Source organism: Phyllobates terribilis, unplaced genomic scaffold (genome assembly GCF_046119375.1).
Source record: "Phyllobates terribilis strain yellow unplaced genomic scaffold, ASM4611937v1 Scaffold_4__5_contigs__length_816908805, whole genome shotgun sequence".
Lineage (NCBI taxonomy): Eukaryota > Metazoa > Chordata > Amphibia > Anura > Dendrobatidae > Phyllobates > Phyllobates terribilis.
In genome coordinates, this window is record NW_027362764.1 from 666,842,055 (window position 1) to 666,860,223 (window position 18,169).

The 18,169-nt window shown below is 43.1% G+C and overlaps 1 protein-coding gene across 2 annotated transcripts in view; it reads right to left on the reverse strand.

Annotated features, from left to right (window-relative positions):
• Positions 1-372: 372 nt before the first annotated feature.
• Positions 373-18,169, reverse strand: part of SNX16 (sorting nexin 16) — a 39,513-nt gene continuing 21,716 nt past the window's right edge. For both annotated transcript variants that reach the window (XM_073679510.1, XM_073679511.1), the window contains 4 exons: positions 12,417-12,486; positions 12,102-12,238; positions 9,955-10,071; positions 373-8,875 (listed from right to left, as the gene is read on the reverse strand). In XM_073679510.1, the coding sequence (XP_073535611.1) occupies positions 8,785-8,875; positions 9,955-10,071; positions 12,102-12,238; positions 12,417-12,486 (415 nt within the window). In that variant the 3' untranslated portion in view covers positions 373-8,784. The remainder of the gene's footprint in view (positions 8,876-9,954; positions 10,072-12,101; positions 12,239-12,416; positions 12,487-18,169) is intronic.

Consider the following 18,169-nt stretch of genomic DNA (forward strand, 5'->3'; position numbering starts at 1 on the left):
GGGCCTCACTTTTCAGCTACAAGCAAATACGACCTTATCATTCACAAATTTCTATAGCAATAAAATGGGTTGATTGTTAAATGAATAAGATGCTGCCTTTATCTGAATTAAGTGTATTTTGCCACGTACTGCTCCTATGAGTGGATGGTGGTCCACCGGAGGATTCTCCTGTGGGCCAGTCCAAGCCGGTTTTTGATGTCAAAGTTATTACAGCAGTTTAAAGTACAATACTTTGAAAAACCCTCTAAAATCTGTGATCCATCAGGATACACTGCAGCTTATCTCAAAGCCTATCATCAAATGAACAGACAATGTTAACACAGATTTTTTTCTGTCTTTCTGCAGGAGGTTCTCCATCCATACAATAGAATATTTTATATTTTTCAATATTTATTCAAGGTTTTGAAATATTTCAGAATCTGGTACAGTCAATATCTATTAAAGGTATTTTCATGGGTAAATTCAGAAGGTTATGAGGACTGCGGAGAGAAGCACTATGACACTACTCCTGTACAGACGGTGGGATAAATCCGCAGGGAGGTACGGTATGCACATTTTCGGTACATCTGAATGTGCAGAGTTGGGGAATTTTCCTACATCACAACTTTTTAATGAATTTTCCTGCACTTTGCTGCCTTTTAATCTGCAGCTCTCCAGAGAGCATTAATTTATTACCGGGGGAATGGGGCGCATATTCCGTTCTGCAGACACTGGAGCCAGTGCCGCCCTTGGCTAACAGCATAAAACTATTTCCCAGATGGTAATAAAATCAGAGCATTCAGATGTGAGCGGTCTGTCTGTGCCACATCGCTCCCAAATGATCTACTACCTTTTATTCTGACTCGTGGGATTTACAAGTTCCAGTCCTAATGCAATCCTATCCGATTTTACTCAAGAAAAAACAGTAGAGCCACATGTAATACACTTAGAGGAAAGGACGGAGCGACTGCGAGGTAATAACCATCATTTATAGGTGACGACTCGCTAGAGCTCTATGGTACATGATCTAATTCTTCGAATTGGAAAACTCATCAAGATGTGATTCAATCTGTTAGGTTGGAGATGCTAATGGATAACACTTCTATATAATAGGTAATTTTTAGTTACAATATTTGATTTTAACTCATTCTTTAAGATATTCATTATAGCAGCTGATTCAGGCACAGATCTATAATCTGGCTTCCTGCAGCCACCACTAGAGGGAGCATGGGAGCTGGCTGCATACAGTTTTCTACAAGATACTCCGCAAGCTCCCTCTAGTGGTGACTGTTGGTAGCCAGAATGTAATGTACAAAAATATATACTTTAATAACCCTATAAGTGCAGATTTGAAGCTCCGTGTCAGAAGAGTCAAGATCGGATTATGAAAAAAAGTGATAAAAGTTTTTAAAGAGCTGCTGTTACTGCAAGATCATTCACTTTATAGCAGAAGTGATCTTATAATGGCCATCAGAATACAGCTTCCAGTTTGTACACTGCAAATACACTCCTGCCATATTCCGGTTTTTGAGCTCCTTAAAAAGTCTACCTTGTGCAGATGGGCTAATGGCCACTTTTTACACACGACACGTGTCTCATTCTATTAATTCGGTTCCCCAGGTTGTAGAGTTTTGTTTTTTTTTTTTTGCGCATAAACAGACTAAATGGTTGACTTGCTCCATAATTTTGCACCGTCTGGTCTTGGCACAGAAACCGGAGAATCCCGTAGCACACAGTGCTTAGTGATTTGGTCCGGACAAGCCCTTTAAGTGATTGAAGTGAATCACCAATACCAGATACAGCTTACGGACAGAGGTGGCGCTGTTTCTCAAAGAAAGCACCCATTATTTTATAATCTTCAGTGACCATTCCTTAAGACAGCCTTTGAGCAAAAACATTACAGTAAATCTTGTAAAAAAAAAAAAAAAATTAAAAAATAAAGACGTAGTTACTTACCGGTAACGGGATTTCTCGGAACCCATGACGGCACCACGGAGAGAGGGGATCCACCCTTCAAGTACAGGAAACCTACAGATAAAAAGGGCAGCACCTCTCTCCTGCATCAGATGTTTACAGAGCACAGAGAGGACCGCCAGGTTAGTAACACAAATTTTAACATTTTAAAAGGAGCTTGCCAGACACACCTTGTGACTAAGCATAGGTAATAAATAAATGTGAACACCCATGTGTGAAGGGAGGGAATGTACGGGTGCAGTCATGGGTTCCGAGAAATCCCGTTACTGGTAAGTAACTACGTCTTTCTCTTTCCCCATGACGGCACCACGGAGAGATTTGCAGAGAAGTGCTGATTAGGGAGGGACCACCGCTTCCAGAACCCTTCTGCCAAAGGTAAGGTCCGAGGAAGAGGTTAGATCCAGCCGATAGTGCTTAAAGAATGTAGAAGGGGAAGACCAAGTTGCAGCTCTACATATCTGCTCGTTTGAAGCCCCAGCTTTCTCCGCCCAGGAGGCTGCTACTGCTCTAGTCGAGTGAGCCCTTAAATCTTCGGGCGTGGACTACCCGCTTGAGTAGTAAGCCAGGGAGATGGCGTCCCTTATCCACCTTGCCAGGGTGCTCTTGGAGGCCTTCCGTCCCTTCTGAGATCCCTGGAAGCACACCAAAAGAGCCCTATCCTTCCTACACTCCCGTGTGGCCTCCAAGTACTGGATGATGCACCTCCTGACATCTAAGGTGTGAAGGGTTTCTTCCCCCTTGCTTTTTGGGTTTGAGCAAAAGGAAGGGAGGGTGACCTCCTGCGACCTGTGGAAAAGTGATCCCACCTTAGGAAGGTATGCTGGGTCAGTCCTAAGTGTCACCCTGTCCTCTAGAATTTGCGTAAAGGGGGGCCCCGCTGATCAGGCTTGTATGTCGCTAACCCTACGTGCCGATGTGAGGGCTACTAGAAGGGAAGTCTTGAGAGATAGGATTCTAAGAGATGCATCCGCTAGAGGTACAAAGGGACGTTTGGTCAGGGCAGACAGAACTAAATTTAAGTCCCAAGGAGGAGCATTCCGCGAGGGGGTGGGCCTGGACCTATGAGATGCCCTGATGAATCTGGAGATCCACCTATCCCTGGCCAGGTCGCAGTTATATAGGGCTCCCAGTGCCGCCACCTGAACCTTTAGAGTGCTTGTGGCCAACACCCGCTCCAACCCTTTTTGAAGGAACTCCAAGATGGCAGTAATGGGGGCCTCCCCTAATACTTTCGAACCCGTGAATGAGAGGAATTTTTTCCAGGTTTTACCGTGGAGTCTGGTGGTTACGGGTTTCCTCAGCTACGACCCCCATCACACGAAGATGACGAAGACGATGAGCAGGATGAATCGGAGACTACCCCCTCCTCGTCTGAACTACTAGATTCTGACACCGGGGATAGGTGTCTGTTTTTCCCTTGTTTCTTCCCCCCTTTTTGCAGGGACTTAAAGGTATCCTCAACCTGAGACTTATTCAGGGAATCAGTTCTGAAGCGAACTTAGGGGTCTCCTCACAGATTGTCTGTTCGATGCACGAGATTCACAGTCTTTTTTGCCACGTAGTGGGCAGATCCTCTGCGCAAAGTGCGCAGGCCCTGTGCTTGGACTTGCCCGTACTCTTCCTTCCCTGAGAAGAAAAGAGAGGGGGGTCCCGGGTTACGAGTGAGCTTCAAGAAGATCACTTACCGACCCGTTGTAAGAGGGAATACCGGATTTGAACAGGAACCAGTCCCAGTAGCTGGGTCTTTCTTCGAGGTAGACGCCACGCTGGAGTCCTTGCCACGTTGTGAAGACCTGCCAGACCGTCCGCTCCCGCCGTCACCTTGGCTGTGTTGGCGTGAAGAGTCATTTTGTACGCTTCCCGCGTCTCTGAGGTGATGGTGAGTGGGGGTGCAGGGGCAGCACCTCCTGTAGCTCCTGCTCGCTGAAGAGTGCCAGAGCCTGCCAGGAAGCACTTCCCCTGTGCTTCCCTGGCAATTTAATCTCTATAGAGGTCCGCCCCCCCTTTGGCCTGCCACCTCTGAACCATAACGAATCGGGTATTCTAGAATATGTATGCGGCCGATCGGGCGCGACTAATCAGCGAAGCAGTGTTTAAATGGGTTGTGCACTACTTTAAATTAGCCCCCCAATGTATCCCCCCGGGGCCCCTAATGAATTTTGTAATTACGTCATGTTGTCAATACTGCTTGTGACAACATCGCTGACCACGACCAGCCAGCACGTAACTCCCCAGGCTGCAGTCGGCTCTTGCTTCCGCTTACATTACGACTATTTGCGGCTGCAGGCAGGGGTCTCCTGTTCCACGTACCACGGTGAATGACGGGCTGCGGGCGGGGTTATCCCCCATCGTGTCACACCCAGCATCCACCGCGCGCTTTGTCTCTGCCACGACCAATCAGCGAAGCGTGTTTCAAATCCGGCGCCAATTCGCGGCCGGACTGCGCTCGTTGCTGATTGGCCGGCACCAATCAGCAAACCGTGTAAGTGAGGACCGGGCAGCGGCGCTGCCTGTGCGGGTACTTCCACTGCAAGCAGCGCCGGTCATCTCCTGGCTGCATCGCTGCTGACCTCAGTGCGGCAGATGAGCCGCTAACGGCCGCCATATTGCTCTGAAATCCCGAGTCGCTGATTGCCCGCGGCCGGACCAATCAGCGACGTGAGATTTCCTGAGATAGATATATAGAGAGAGATAGATAATCTCATTAAAGTACATTCTGCACCCCATCTTGACTGGAAAAAAAAAAACCCGAAATGTAGAAATTTTTGCTAATTTATTAAAAAAGAAAAACTGAAATATCACATGGTCATAAGTATTCAGACCCTTTGCTCAGACACTCATATTTAAGTCACATGCTGTCCATTTCCTTGTGATCCTCCTTGAGATGGTTCTACGCCTTCATTGGAGTCCAGCTATGTTTAATTAAACTGATAGGACTTGCTTTGGAAAAGCACACACCTGTCTATAAGATCTCACAGCTCACAGTGCATGTCAGACCAAATGAGAATCCGGAGCTCAAAAGGAACTGCCCAAGGAGCTCAGAGACAGAATTGTGGCAAGGCACAGATCTGGCCAAGGTTACAAAAGAATTTCTGCATTACCCAAGGTTCCTAAGAGCACAGTGGCCTCCATAATCCTTAAATGGAAGAAGTTTGGGACCACCAGAAGTCTTCCTAGACCTGGCCGTCCAGCCAAATTGAGCAATCGTGGGAGAAGAGCCTTGGTGAGAGAGGTAAAGAAGAACCCCAAGATCACTGTGGCTGAGCTCCAGAGATGCAGTAGGGAGAAAGTTCCACAAAAACAACTATCATTGCAGCCCTCCACCAGTCGGGCCTTTACGGCAGAGTGGCCCGGCGGAAGCCGCTCCTCAGTGCAAGACATATGACAGCCCGCGTAGAGTTTGCTCAAAAACACATGAAGGACTCCCAGACTACGAGTAATCAGATTCTCTGGTCCGATGAGACGAAGATGGAACTTTTTGGTGATAATTGTAAGCGGTATGTGCGGAGAAAACCAGGCACTGCTCATCACCTGCCCAATACAATCCCAACAGTGAAACATGGTGGTAGCAGCATCATGCTATGGGGGTGTTTTTCAGCTGCAGGGACAGGATGACTGGTTGCAATTGAAGGAAACATGAATGCAGCCAAGTACAGAGATATCCTGGATGAAAACCTCTTCCAGAGTGCTCTGGATCTCAGACTTGGCCAAAGATTCACCTTCCAACAAGACAATGACCCTAAGCAAACAGCTAAAACAACAAAGGAGTGGCTTCAGAACAACTCTGTGACCATTCTTGACTGACCCAGCCAGAGCCCTGACCTAAACCCAATTGAGCATCTCTGGAGAGACCTAAAAATGGCTGTTCACCATCCAACCTGACGGAACTGGAGAGGATCTGCAAGGAAGAATGGCAGAGGATCCCCAAATCCAGGTGTGAAAAACTTGTTGCATCATTCCCAAGACAAATCATGGCTGTACTAGCTCAAAGGGTGCTTCTACTCAATACTGTCAAGGGGTCTGAATACTTATGATCATGTGATATTTCAGTTTTTCTTTTTTAATAAATTCGCAAAAATTTCTACATTTCTGTTTTTTACAGTCAAGATGGGGTGCAGAGTGTACTTTAATGAGAAAAAAATGAACTTTTTAGAATTTACCTAATGGCTGCAATGAAACAGAGTGAAACATTTAAAGGGGTCTGAATACTTTTCGTACCCACTGTATGTATGTATGTATGTACACATACATACATACATACATATATTTATATATATTATAAATAATTATTTTATATTACATTTAAACAATTATTTTTTTTGTTTTTTGCATGATGCACCATAATGTATTCTTTTTTACATAGAAGCTGTCTTAAGGAATATTTAAAAAAAAAACCTCATATAAAACCATGATATAGGTATATCAATTCCATGATATACTACTGTATCCTCACCCATCCCTTGTAGATTGTGAGCCAACGCGGGCAGGGTCCTCTCTCCTTCTGTACCAATCGCTGACTTGTTTTGTTCAAGATTATTGTACTTGTTTTTGCTATGTATAACCCATTTCACATGTAAAGCGCCGTGGAATTAATGGCACAATAATAATAATATTATTATTATAGATCACAGATTTTACATGAGGTTGTCAGTCACTGAAGTCCATAAGTAAAGACGGCAGTATAGTGGGGGTGATGGGGCAGTGCCGGGGAGGTGCATACAGTATTCTGAGTTTATGAATTAATAGCTTGGGATGAAGGTGGCAACAATCACGGCCAGGATAGAAGATAATCCAGTTTTAATCTAGACTGGATGTGAAGTAAAACCATCATTTCCAGTTATACAAAGCTTTTAATGAATGATGAATGAATATAAAATGAAGGATGAATGGATAATAAAGCCCAAAACTGAAATGCAGCATTTATCCATTTACAATAGTAATACTAACAATAATGATACGGGTACAATGTAATAACCTATAAAGATTCCAATGGCAAGTAAAAGATGTGAAAAGATAATGTGATTATTAAGGCTTTTGGTACAAACAAGTACAGATGATAGTGGAGGGAGAGGGGTCTTGGAGCCAGTATTTAGGCCATTTTTAGATGGGGAAAAAAGCACCCATACTTTACTTACATAGTCAAAATAAAAGCTGTAAAAATGGTCCCCAATAGCCTCTCTGTCCCGTGAGGTCATCTGTACCAGTTTTTAATGCACACATAATATGATGAAATACGAGAAAAATTATATGAAAAAAATCCTTAAAGGATTTATCTAACTTTTTAAAAGAATAGTTTAAAAACAGCCGCAAAATTGCAAAAGCTCAGGAGATCCTCCGGGTCCTTGCGTAAGTGACCGCTGCAGCCAGTCAGTGGCCTCAGCAATCACTTTCCGTACTACTGGCCTCACCGCTCAGTGATGGGAGCCACGATGTCCAACACCTTGAAGCCACCAATTGCCTGAAGCAGTTATGACCCAACCACTTCTAACCAAACACCGGAAACATTTTTGTGACGTCAGAGCTGGATCAGCAGGGTAAACAAGTGGTTCTTTTTCATTTTCTAACATTTGCAGCAGTTTTTAAAAACTGTTTTAAAAGTTGGATATCCCTTTATAGAACGTGCCCTCTAGGTCTGATCAGCAAGGATTCGATTGCTAGGATCTCCCCCTTCTGAGGTCTAAAAGAAAGGGTCTACAACAATAACCAAAGCGCGGCAAAGTCTCTAAGGCTTTTTCCATAACAGCTGGATCCCCACCGGTCAGACATTGATGGCATCCTACTACAGTAATTAAAGCAGCGCTGGCGTTATTACCTAAAAAATGATAGAAGGAAATCTGGTTTTATCACATATGAACACACACACACACACACACACACACACACACACACACACACACACACACACACACAAAGGTATAATTACACCATAAAAGACCAGCTAACTATGGCGCAGACTGATTTAAATAGTGGGAGTAATGATTTTAAGTTTGCGGTTAATATGGCTGACCGCAGCGTTTGATGAGCTTACATGTAAATATACATATTCTGAGAGTGCAAATTTTTTTTTTTTTTTCTACAAATTTTTCGCGCCCCTCCCCCATGGTGTAAAATATAATGAGCAGTCACTTCCTCTCACTTTACAAATACATTACTTCTACATTTGGTTCATCTAGACTTGGATTGCTTTGCTAAAATATTGGAAATGCAGAAAGATCAGTCCTTAAATAAAAGCAGGTTATGCAGGGTGGTGATTGTGCCAAAAACATGGTGCCCGTCTTACCCATCGTTTCGGTGCAGAGATTCAGCTCATTCAGATGACGGCACACGTACGGTTTGGACAAGGAGTCTGACAAGGTGTTGTCAGGTGTCAGGTGTACTCTAATAACACAACCTAGACTCAGACTAGAGCGGCTTTCCATTCTGAGCTGTGGTTGATAAAAAATAACTCAGTTGGCAACATCCACAGCACTGAACAATTATTCTTTGTGTACAAAAATACAGAAATAAAGTCTTGGCAGAGCGGAAATTGTCCTTGTGGCACCGGTGAGAATAGTGACAATTTCTATGAAAGTGCTTGAAACAGAGCCACAATCAGACAGATACGGCTAGGCCAATACCGGTATATTAATCGTGGACGTCAATAGGAGAGTCGTCCGAGGGGGCTCAGCTCTCCGCCACAAGCCCCCGAGGAGCATCCATCAGGCTGGTCAGTTAGCAGCAAGGATGGCACATTCTCATCTACACCTTCTTAGTGTAAACTACTGGTGTAGTCCTGTAAAGGCCCCCATATAAGAGGGTCCACAGAACACGTCCCATACAGCCACAGGCACGTTAGACTTCTTCATCAGGATCAGCCACCTCCGCCACTTCTATTTCAGGCAGGGACTCGTTCCAGCAGTTCTCATGGCGCTCTCTAAAAGATCTGGAAAGCAGAGAGGTAGAAAGTCATGGGTGACACCACTAGGGAACAGGTGAACAGGCACAGATTTCAAGAACAAGGACAAGTTGTACTTTTGAACACCACCATTGATTTTACCATATAAAGTGCTGGAAAATGGGAAAAAAATTCCAAGTGCAGTGAAATTGCAAAAAAGGTGTTTTTTTTTTTTTTTTTTTTACCAAGTTCACTAAATGCTAAAAATGACCTGCCATAATGATTCTCCAGGTTATTACCAGTTCGTAGATACCAAACATGTATAGGTTCTTTTTTAAGTGGTAAAAAAACAAACAAAAAAAAACACATTTTCCGAGACCCATAGCGTCTCCAGTTCACACGATCTGGGGCTGGGTCAGGGCTTATTTTTTGCACCCGGAGCTGATGTTTTTATTGATACCATTTTGGGGTAGATACAATGTTTTGTATTACTATTACAGCATTTTACTGCAATGTTGCGGCGACCAAAAAAAACAACTTAATTCTGGCATTTCGATTATTTTCTTCCTCATTACGCCATCTACCGATCGGATAAATTCTTGTTATATTTTGATAGACAGGGCGTTTTTGAAAGCAGACATACCAAATATGTGTATTTTTTTTTTTTATTATGGTTTCATTTTGAATGGGTCAAAAAGGGGGTGATTTTAAACTTTTATATATTTCTTAAAACATTTTTTTTTCCTACTTTTTATTTGTTTCAATAGTCCCCTTAGGAAACTTGAAACGGTGATCATCCGATCGCTCGTGCTACACATAGCAGGGCTTCAGACCTATGTGTAGCAGAAATAATCAATCATCATCATCATCATCATCATCATCATCATCATCATCAATGAATGCCGGCTGCAGGCCAGTGTTCATAGCAGGTCAGCAATGACAAACACAGGGGTCTTCTGCAGACCCCTGGTTGTCATGCCAACCCATGGACGTGTGAATGAGGACTTACATGAGCCGGTAAATGTTCTCAGTCATTCAGATTTTTGGCGTGTTTACGAGCTCCTTTTCTGTAAGATGTCTCGGAAACTAAACAAATGAATCAGTAACTCTGCATCTGACCCTCTTACCCATTGTCTGCAGAAGCCGCCTGATCCGCTTCTATGGCGGAGGACTCCACCTCTCCGCTGCACTCGCTCTCTTCTCCAGACGGTCTACGTGTCTTCCCATTTTCTGCACTCGCCTCCCTAAGAGGATTTTTTTTCAAATACAAATTATATGAAATTGTCAGAATAACCCAAACAAGGCAACAAAGAACTGCAACACAAGTCGGTCTACTAGCATAATGGTCTATAAAATTATTACTGCATAAACAGCAATTCCCCAATATATAAGGTTATAAACCAGTCATGTCTATCACACAGGATGTGGCTGAAACACTTTAATCTACAGCATGCTATTAGATAACAGGGATGTCCGATAAAACCTCAAAAGTGCATATACTTAAATACTGATTGACTTGTAGACAGTATAGTCGATCAGTGCCCACATGAATGTATCTGCCCAATTTTGTGCAAATTAATTTCTATAAGGAATACATATTGATGGGTGAATTTTCATTTTCTCAAAGCTCTAACTCCCATGCACAGACAGCTAAATGATAAAAAGCCACCTCTAGAATAGAGTGTTTTATTATTGCGTTCAGTACATAACCAGCCAGAAGGGAGCTCCCTGTAATATCTACCGGCTGCAGCTATAATAAAAGGGTCATTCCCATCTTAAGAAAAAAAGAAGATTACACATTCACTTTATAATTGTTTGATTGGAGCTAGTCCTGTCGATCGCCAGAACGATGGGCGACTTATGTCCCTTATTCTCCCCTAGCTGCAGACAGCTGTCAGGTGAGGTCAAGTGTTGAGCATTTTACACATTGCAATAAATCAGACAAACAAAAACAAACCGCAGAAAGTTTGCACATTTTGCTAATAAACCAAATTTCAATGAGATTTGAATAATTTTGGTTGCTCCTATACTTAGGCTGAAATAAGACAAGGGTCCATCAAGTTCAACTTATTTCATTTAATTAAATATATATTAATCACTTTCTGACACGGACAATTTCTTTTGCGTTTTCATTTTTTCCAACAGCCATAACTATTTTACTGTTCTATCCACATAGACATAGGAGGGCTTAGTTTTTGGGGGGATGAGTTTTACTTTAAATGAAACTATTAATTTTATCACATAATGTGCTGAAAAAAAAATGAGAAAAAAAATTCCAAGTGTAGTGAAATTGCAAATTTTGATTGTGTCGCCATATTCAGAGACCCGGAACGTTTTTATTTTTCAGTTGATGAAGCTGTGTGATGGCTTATTTTTTGCGGGGTGAGATGATGTTTTTATTGATACCATTTTGGGATCGATATGACATTTTGATTGCTTCTCACTGCATTTTTTTTGCTGTATTACAGTGACCAAAAAAAAAAAAAAATACAAAAAAACCACTATTTTGGTGCTTAGAATATTTTTCTGTTTATGGTATTTACTAATCTTTTTCATTAATTTTAAATTTTGAAAGATCAGACTTTTATAGAAGCAGCGATACAACTTGTGTATTTTTTTTTTAATTATCTAATCAAACTTTAATGGGGGAAAAAAGCAGGGCTGTGGAGTCTGAGCCCATTTTGGTGGAGTCGGAATAAAATAGACCGACTGACTCCTAAAATATATAATAAATTGGGTACAGTAGTTCAATGCAGTTTGTGGGGAATATTTTTTTCATAAGAATTTGGGAAAGTTATGAAATGTCCTATAAATGTCTGTCCTATTCCTGATCTAGGGGTCTAAACTTTTAGCTGAGATGAATCTGTGCTACAGTAAATTTATCACTTAAACATGAGCCATGTATGAGGGAGTCGGAGTTTTGGAGCTGGCGTTGGAGTCATAGAAATTGAGGAGTCGGAGGTTTGGCTTACCGACTCCACAGCCCTGGAAAAAAAGGGTGGTAATTTGAAGTTTTATTCTTTTTTCATATTTCTAACTTTTTTCCCCCTTTTTGCTGTATTTGTCAGTCCCTTTAGGGGACTTGAACCTGCAATCGTCTGATCACTCGTGCTATATAGAGCAATACCACAGTATCGCATTACGCTGTCTTATACCTACAGCACACCAGGGAAAATAAGATGTAAAACTAACAGTGCATTTTTATATTTCCAGCTGCAGTGACATTTCCCAGACCTTAAGGTATAAAGCAAAACTTAAATAAGATAAGACTCACTGGACCCGGCTCTCGAGCGCCTGTATGTGCAATTGCTTTTCATTTAACAGCATCTTCAAGGCTTCAAGCTCCTTTTGCTTCTCGGCAAGATCCCTTTGAAGTCTGTAATTTGTTTCTTCTAAAGTCTCACAAAAAGCCTGGACACATACAGACATATATAGATATTACATAGACACAAGCACGTGGTCAAACTTTGCAGCTAGAATAAAGAGGATGGCTAATGAAAGCGGAGAGACAAATGTCCCAGAGGATGGGGGAAAAAAGAAACAGGAAGCCAATGGAAAACACATTAAATATGTATTTTAATTTACTCACCCGGCTCTCTTCCAGGCTATCAAAGGGACCAGGCGGATCATCCAGACACAGAAATAATCTCACTGGGGCGCTGAAATCAAAATATGCCCTTTACTAAAGTCTGCAGAGAGTTCTTAAAGTATAGATCCATCTCTGATATGTAGAGATAATTTACATAGAGAGCTGAGAGTTACTCATCTTCTACCAACCCTGATTGGAAATCATTATTATAATCCAGAGCTGCATTCACAATTCTGCTGGTTGAACAGCAAAACACTCGTATTCCTTGTGGTATCATTGTCATCTTACTCTACTGTACAGTAATCTGATGTAGGAAAAAGAATAAGCCCCCCCCCCATCGTATTGGATGAGCTAAAGAGGTTTTCTAACAAGTTACATCTGACAGCAGCCTGGTCTAACCAGCGAACTTCAGCAGCCAATCATAGGCTTTACTGGTGACTGAAGAATGAAGGGACGTCACCCCGGCCTGTGCTGAAGGGACCTAGACCGGTGAATATGCCTTTAATTCTTATTTTATACAGCTGTATGCTTGTAAAGACAATTTAAAAGGGGGTTTTATCAAGTTGTGTCTTCGGGAGCGCACTGCTCCCCAGTCTCAGGGTATGTGCCCACGATGCAGAAATGAAGCAGAAAATGTCTGCAGCGTTTCTGCATGTTCTTGGCAGTCAAAAACGCTTGTGGATTTTACATGCGGATTTGACTTGCGTTTTTCAAATGCATTTGGACCTCAAATCCGCATGCAGAAACGCACAAATAATGGACATGCTGTGGATTTTTCCGTAAGGAAAATACGCTGCGGAAAATTCCGCAGCATGGGACAGAACATGCATATTTTCATTGGGGATCATGGGGCACGGATTACCAAGCGTTTTGCAAGCGTTTACGCTGCGGAAATTCCGCATCAAAAACGCTTGAAAAACGCATAGTGGGCACACAGCCTCAGGCTTCCTGGCTGTCAGGGAGCAGTGCGCTCCTGAAGATTTAACAATCTGAACAGCAGAATGTTGCTCCACTGGTCTGAACTGTGCTCTCTCCTTGGCTGCTAGCAGAGACGGCTTTGCTTCTGCAACATGGAAAAACAGCAGAAGGGACAGAAGATGGATGGATCGAGCAATCTGGCCAGCTGCAGAGCAGCGCACACACTCTGAAGAGACTGCTCGTGCTACAAGAGACTGCTCGTGCTACAAGAGACTGCTCGTGCTACAAGAGACTGCTCGTGCTACAAGAGACTGCTCGTGCTACAAGAGACTGCTCGTGCTACAAGAGACTGCTCGTGCTACAAGAGACTGCTCGTGCTACAAGAGACTGCTCGTCCTTACCAGGGTCGACCACTCAGACTACGATCTGAACACTAGAAAATTAAAAAGCCCACAGTTCTTGAGAACAGAGTTTTTTTAATAAGGGGTAAATTGAAAAGTTATTCATTTTAACAAGCACTTTGACAATTTTACCCATATATGAACTTGAGACAAACCCTGTCGGTAATACAGCCTAAAATTTAGAAAGGTGGCTCAGCGATTAGTAATCTGGAAGCGTTAGAACCCTGTGTGAAGTTTTCCCAACTAGGGTCTACTGGGACAGTGTATGAGCAGGGTGACTGTGCCACACGGCTGTAAAGCCATTTCAGTCACTGTATAGTGTTTGGGTTGGCAAATTAAAAACAATATTACAAGTAAGAAGAAAGGATTCATTCTACACTGGGGACTGAGGGCTGACTAACGGCAAGACGGTGGACTGATGGAGCAGAACATTTGCAGAATGTGGCAGACTGCACATAGGAGCTCACTGGACTGTCTGCACTAACCTCCCACACGCCATCTAGAGGCAGCTGCAGGCAACCACATTCATTTGTTTTCAATTTAGGAGCCAAAAAGTATTTGTTTTGTTGCATTGGCGAATATTCAAATTGTCATCTGGTGCTCTTATTATACAGGGATACAAAGAGAGAAGGCCCGGCACTGGTGAGAATGCAGTGGATCAGGATTTCTGTTCCTATATCCCCTTAAGTGCTGAATCCAAGAGAAAAACAGAATGAGCAAATACCCTGTAGTAAGTAAATAACTAGTAATAGTACATGTCAATAACAGAGGATACTTCGATAACATGGTTCTGGTAAAATAAAATTAAAAAAAAGGAAAAACCATCCCACCGCGGCATGGTGTACCCAATCAGGACACTGCCCAACTCTTGTAGTTCCCCTCACTATAGATCAGCAGACGTAAAAATAAATAAGGACTGAGTAGGACCTGGGTCCTGACTGTTTAGACACCTGTCTGTGGAAAGCTATGTAGACAAAATGAACAGCCCACAAATGGGGAGCTATACCGCTGTTTGTAGAAAGTACAAGAAACTAAAACAAAACCCCAAAAATTGAGCTGGAGCATATATTGGTAGAAGTGCAATGCATAGGTGAGCATTCACACTGCAGCCATATAACAAGCAGAACCGAAGATAAAAACACATGAGCACATTTTTCTGCGTTCCTACATCCCTTTAAGTGCTGTATGGTATTCTTTTTACAGTGCTACTATGTGCTAGCAGCCTTGGGCAGTAGGCACATGAATGGAGACTAATAATGTTTGTCTCACACCGTTTAACCCCTTTGATGCTGCATTCAATAGCGACTGCAGCATCTAACGGTGTTCTTTCTTTTTGGTATTACGGAAGAGTAACCCAATCACTGTATTCATACTGACCCACAGAGGGACATTAACTTGTTATTTTTACTGCACAGGTGGGGGGGGGGGGGGGGGGTGGTAAGGCAAAAAGCAAAAAAAACATGGGTCCATTTAAAGAAAAAACAACTTGTCGCACCCCCCAAAAAAGAAGCTCTCATGCAGGTACATAGAACAAAAATATGGCTCTTTAATGTGAGGACAAAAAAATGTTGGTCTTTAAGGTCCAAAGCATGTGCTATTAAGGTGTTAAAAAACCCTGCACTACTATACACCATAAGACCATGCAGTCATATGACCATTTAGCGTCCATTAATGGACCATTGGATTTTCAGCTCCGTGTCATCCATCATTTAATATGTACACACTCCCAGACAAACTCTTGAAGGACTCATTCACATGTAGCTGAATTAGGCACAAGCCCCCAAGTATTCGCCGCCCAACTGTACCAGGGTCACTATCTGCCATCACCACAGCTGACAATCTGCAGTCACAGGTTTCTGCTTCTGACTTCTTTGATGTCCGCCTGCTTCCTCTGCAGCTCGAGCAATAAAACCTACAGATTCCTGCTCCAAAAATAAATTGTGACATGTCCGTCCACAGCAGCAAGTCATGGAGACCTCCAGCCTGTCTGACGGTGAGAATGGCCGGCACATGTGACAGTGAGGACACTGTACACATATTGTTCAGGGAGACGATTCCCACAGAAATCTGCATTTTATACAATGTACACTGCCAAAGTGCACGGCATCCTTCCTCGTCAGTCATGAGAGGGACGCTAGCCCACGCAGTCACAACAGCCGGGAGAGGAGAATGAGCTATTATTCCTGCTTTATTATAGCACCAGGACCGCTGTGCTACGTTGTCCACCCCCCAGACATTTCCAAGTGACCTGCACCCTCCGCTGATGTCGGCAATTCTCCAAATATGAGGGTCTGTCTGGAAGCTAGAAAGGAGAAGACATTCTCAGCAAGATCACAATCCTTACATTACATGGTCATTGTCCGGGGCCTCAGATTATCCGGGGGCGCAACAATACTCCCAGATTATCAGCAGATTTCTCCTCATCTAGGTAACCCACAACGCCATATACTACACCCAAAATCAACTACTGCCGTATTTAGACCGCGCGTGTTTTCATGTACCCGACCCTTGCTCCATTCTTCTCAAGCCCACACACAGCAGTCGGGTGAGCAGGGCCACTCTGACCGGTCTGGGGCCAAACACAAGCTGCAATGTATTTGGTTTTTGACACCTTTTATTTCCAATATTAACTTTGTAAACAGTTTCTGTTACAGCTGTTCCTCACTAGAAACAGTAGAAGCTTGTTCACACCTAGCATTTTTGATTGCTTTTTATATTATATGCAGCGGTGGGGGGAAAACTGCAGCTTTTTTTCCAGTAACCGCAAATGAAAGATCTCCAAATCGATTCCTTTGTTTTTACTGCAGTTTTCCCCCATTGAGATCAAAATAGCTTAGCACCAAAAACACAATCTATGCAATTGTTTTCGCATCAAAAACACTACACTGACCAATTTCACTCTGTTAGGCCGATTTCACACGTCCTGATATTTCCAGTACCGGAAAAACCTGTACCAGAGATATCAGTGTCCGTGTGTGGCACATATGTGGCAACCGTGTGCCGCATCAGGATCACACGTACAGGCGCCTTGAAATCAATGTACAGTTAATGCTGTTCCCAAGCGCCAGGTGCGGAACGCTGCCCTCATCATTGTCCCTTGCTCGCGCTGTGATCAGCAAAAGCAAGGGAAAATGTTGGTAGTTGTTGTCTGATCTAGCAGTGTCCATGTGCAAAAATAAGAATAAAATAAAATTCTTATACTCTCCTGTCCGGTGATGACCCCCCTGTAACTGAGGCTGATGGACGCTCATGAGATCAGAGCAATCGCCAATATCCGTCTCTCCCCACACAGCATCATGTTATCAGAGGTACCTCACCTCACGTAACCAGGGCAAGTGCTGCCAATATTCCTTCTTGGTCAGACCTCATCTGGAATACTGTGTCCAGTTCTGGGCACCACATTTTAAAAAAAAGACATCGAATAACTGAAGCAAGTTCAGAGAAGAGCTACCAGGATGGTGAGCGGACTGCAAACAATGTTTTACGAGGAACGGTTAAAGGATCTTGGAATGTTTAGCTTACAAAAAAGAAGGCTAAGAGGAGACTTAATAGCTGTCTACAAATATCTGAAGGGCTGTCACACTGTAGAGGGATCATCCTTATTCTCATTTGCACATGGAAACACGAGAAGAAATGGGATGAAACTGAAAGGGAGAAGATACAGATTAGATATTAGCAAAAACTTTTTGACAGTGAGGGTGATGAATGAGTGGAACAGGCGGCCACGAGAGGTGGCGAGTTCTCCTTCAATGGAGGTATTCACACAGAGTCTGGACAGACATCTGTCTGAGATGGTTTAGTGACTCCTGCATTGAGCAGGGGGTTGGACACGATGACCCCGGAGGTCCCTTCCAACTCTAACATTCCATGATAACATGATATTCTATGGGGACAGAATGATAGGAACAATGATTTTTATGCTGGTGTAAAATAGCCAATCACATGACAAATTAATGTTTGCCTGTTCGTTGGGCAATTGAGGCATGTTTACACTGGTGGATAGTAGGGAACAAGTGCTCTCATGTACGCTCATTTACCAATTATTGTCCGATCTAAATGGACCTCAAGCCTGTGCTGCCCGATCACCAGTTGTCCTAGGACCACTGCATAATGGGACATGCACAACACAAGACCTGCCGTGTTAGAGATGCTCTGCCCCAGTCATCCGGACACAACTAGATGTCATTTGCATCAGGTGCTCAGATTTTTCACTTGCCAATGTTTCATGTATCACCTTTAAGAAGTGGCTGCTCCCTTGCCACCTTATATATCATAATATCCCAACCCTTAGGAACACTTGGCTTGATATTTCAGTGAAAAATTAGCAGCTTTCTGAACTCTTTAAAAATAAAAGAAGGCTGATGTGAAACGATCTGGGTGGATTGTGTTACTGGTTATAGGGGTTATAGGAGAAGTGATTATCGTTCTCTAGAT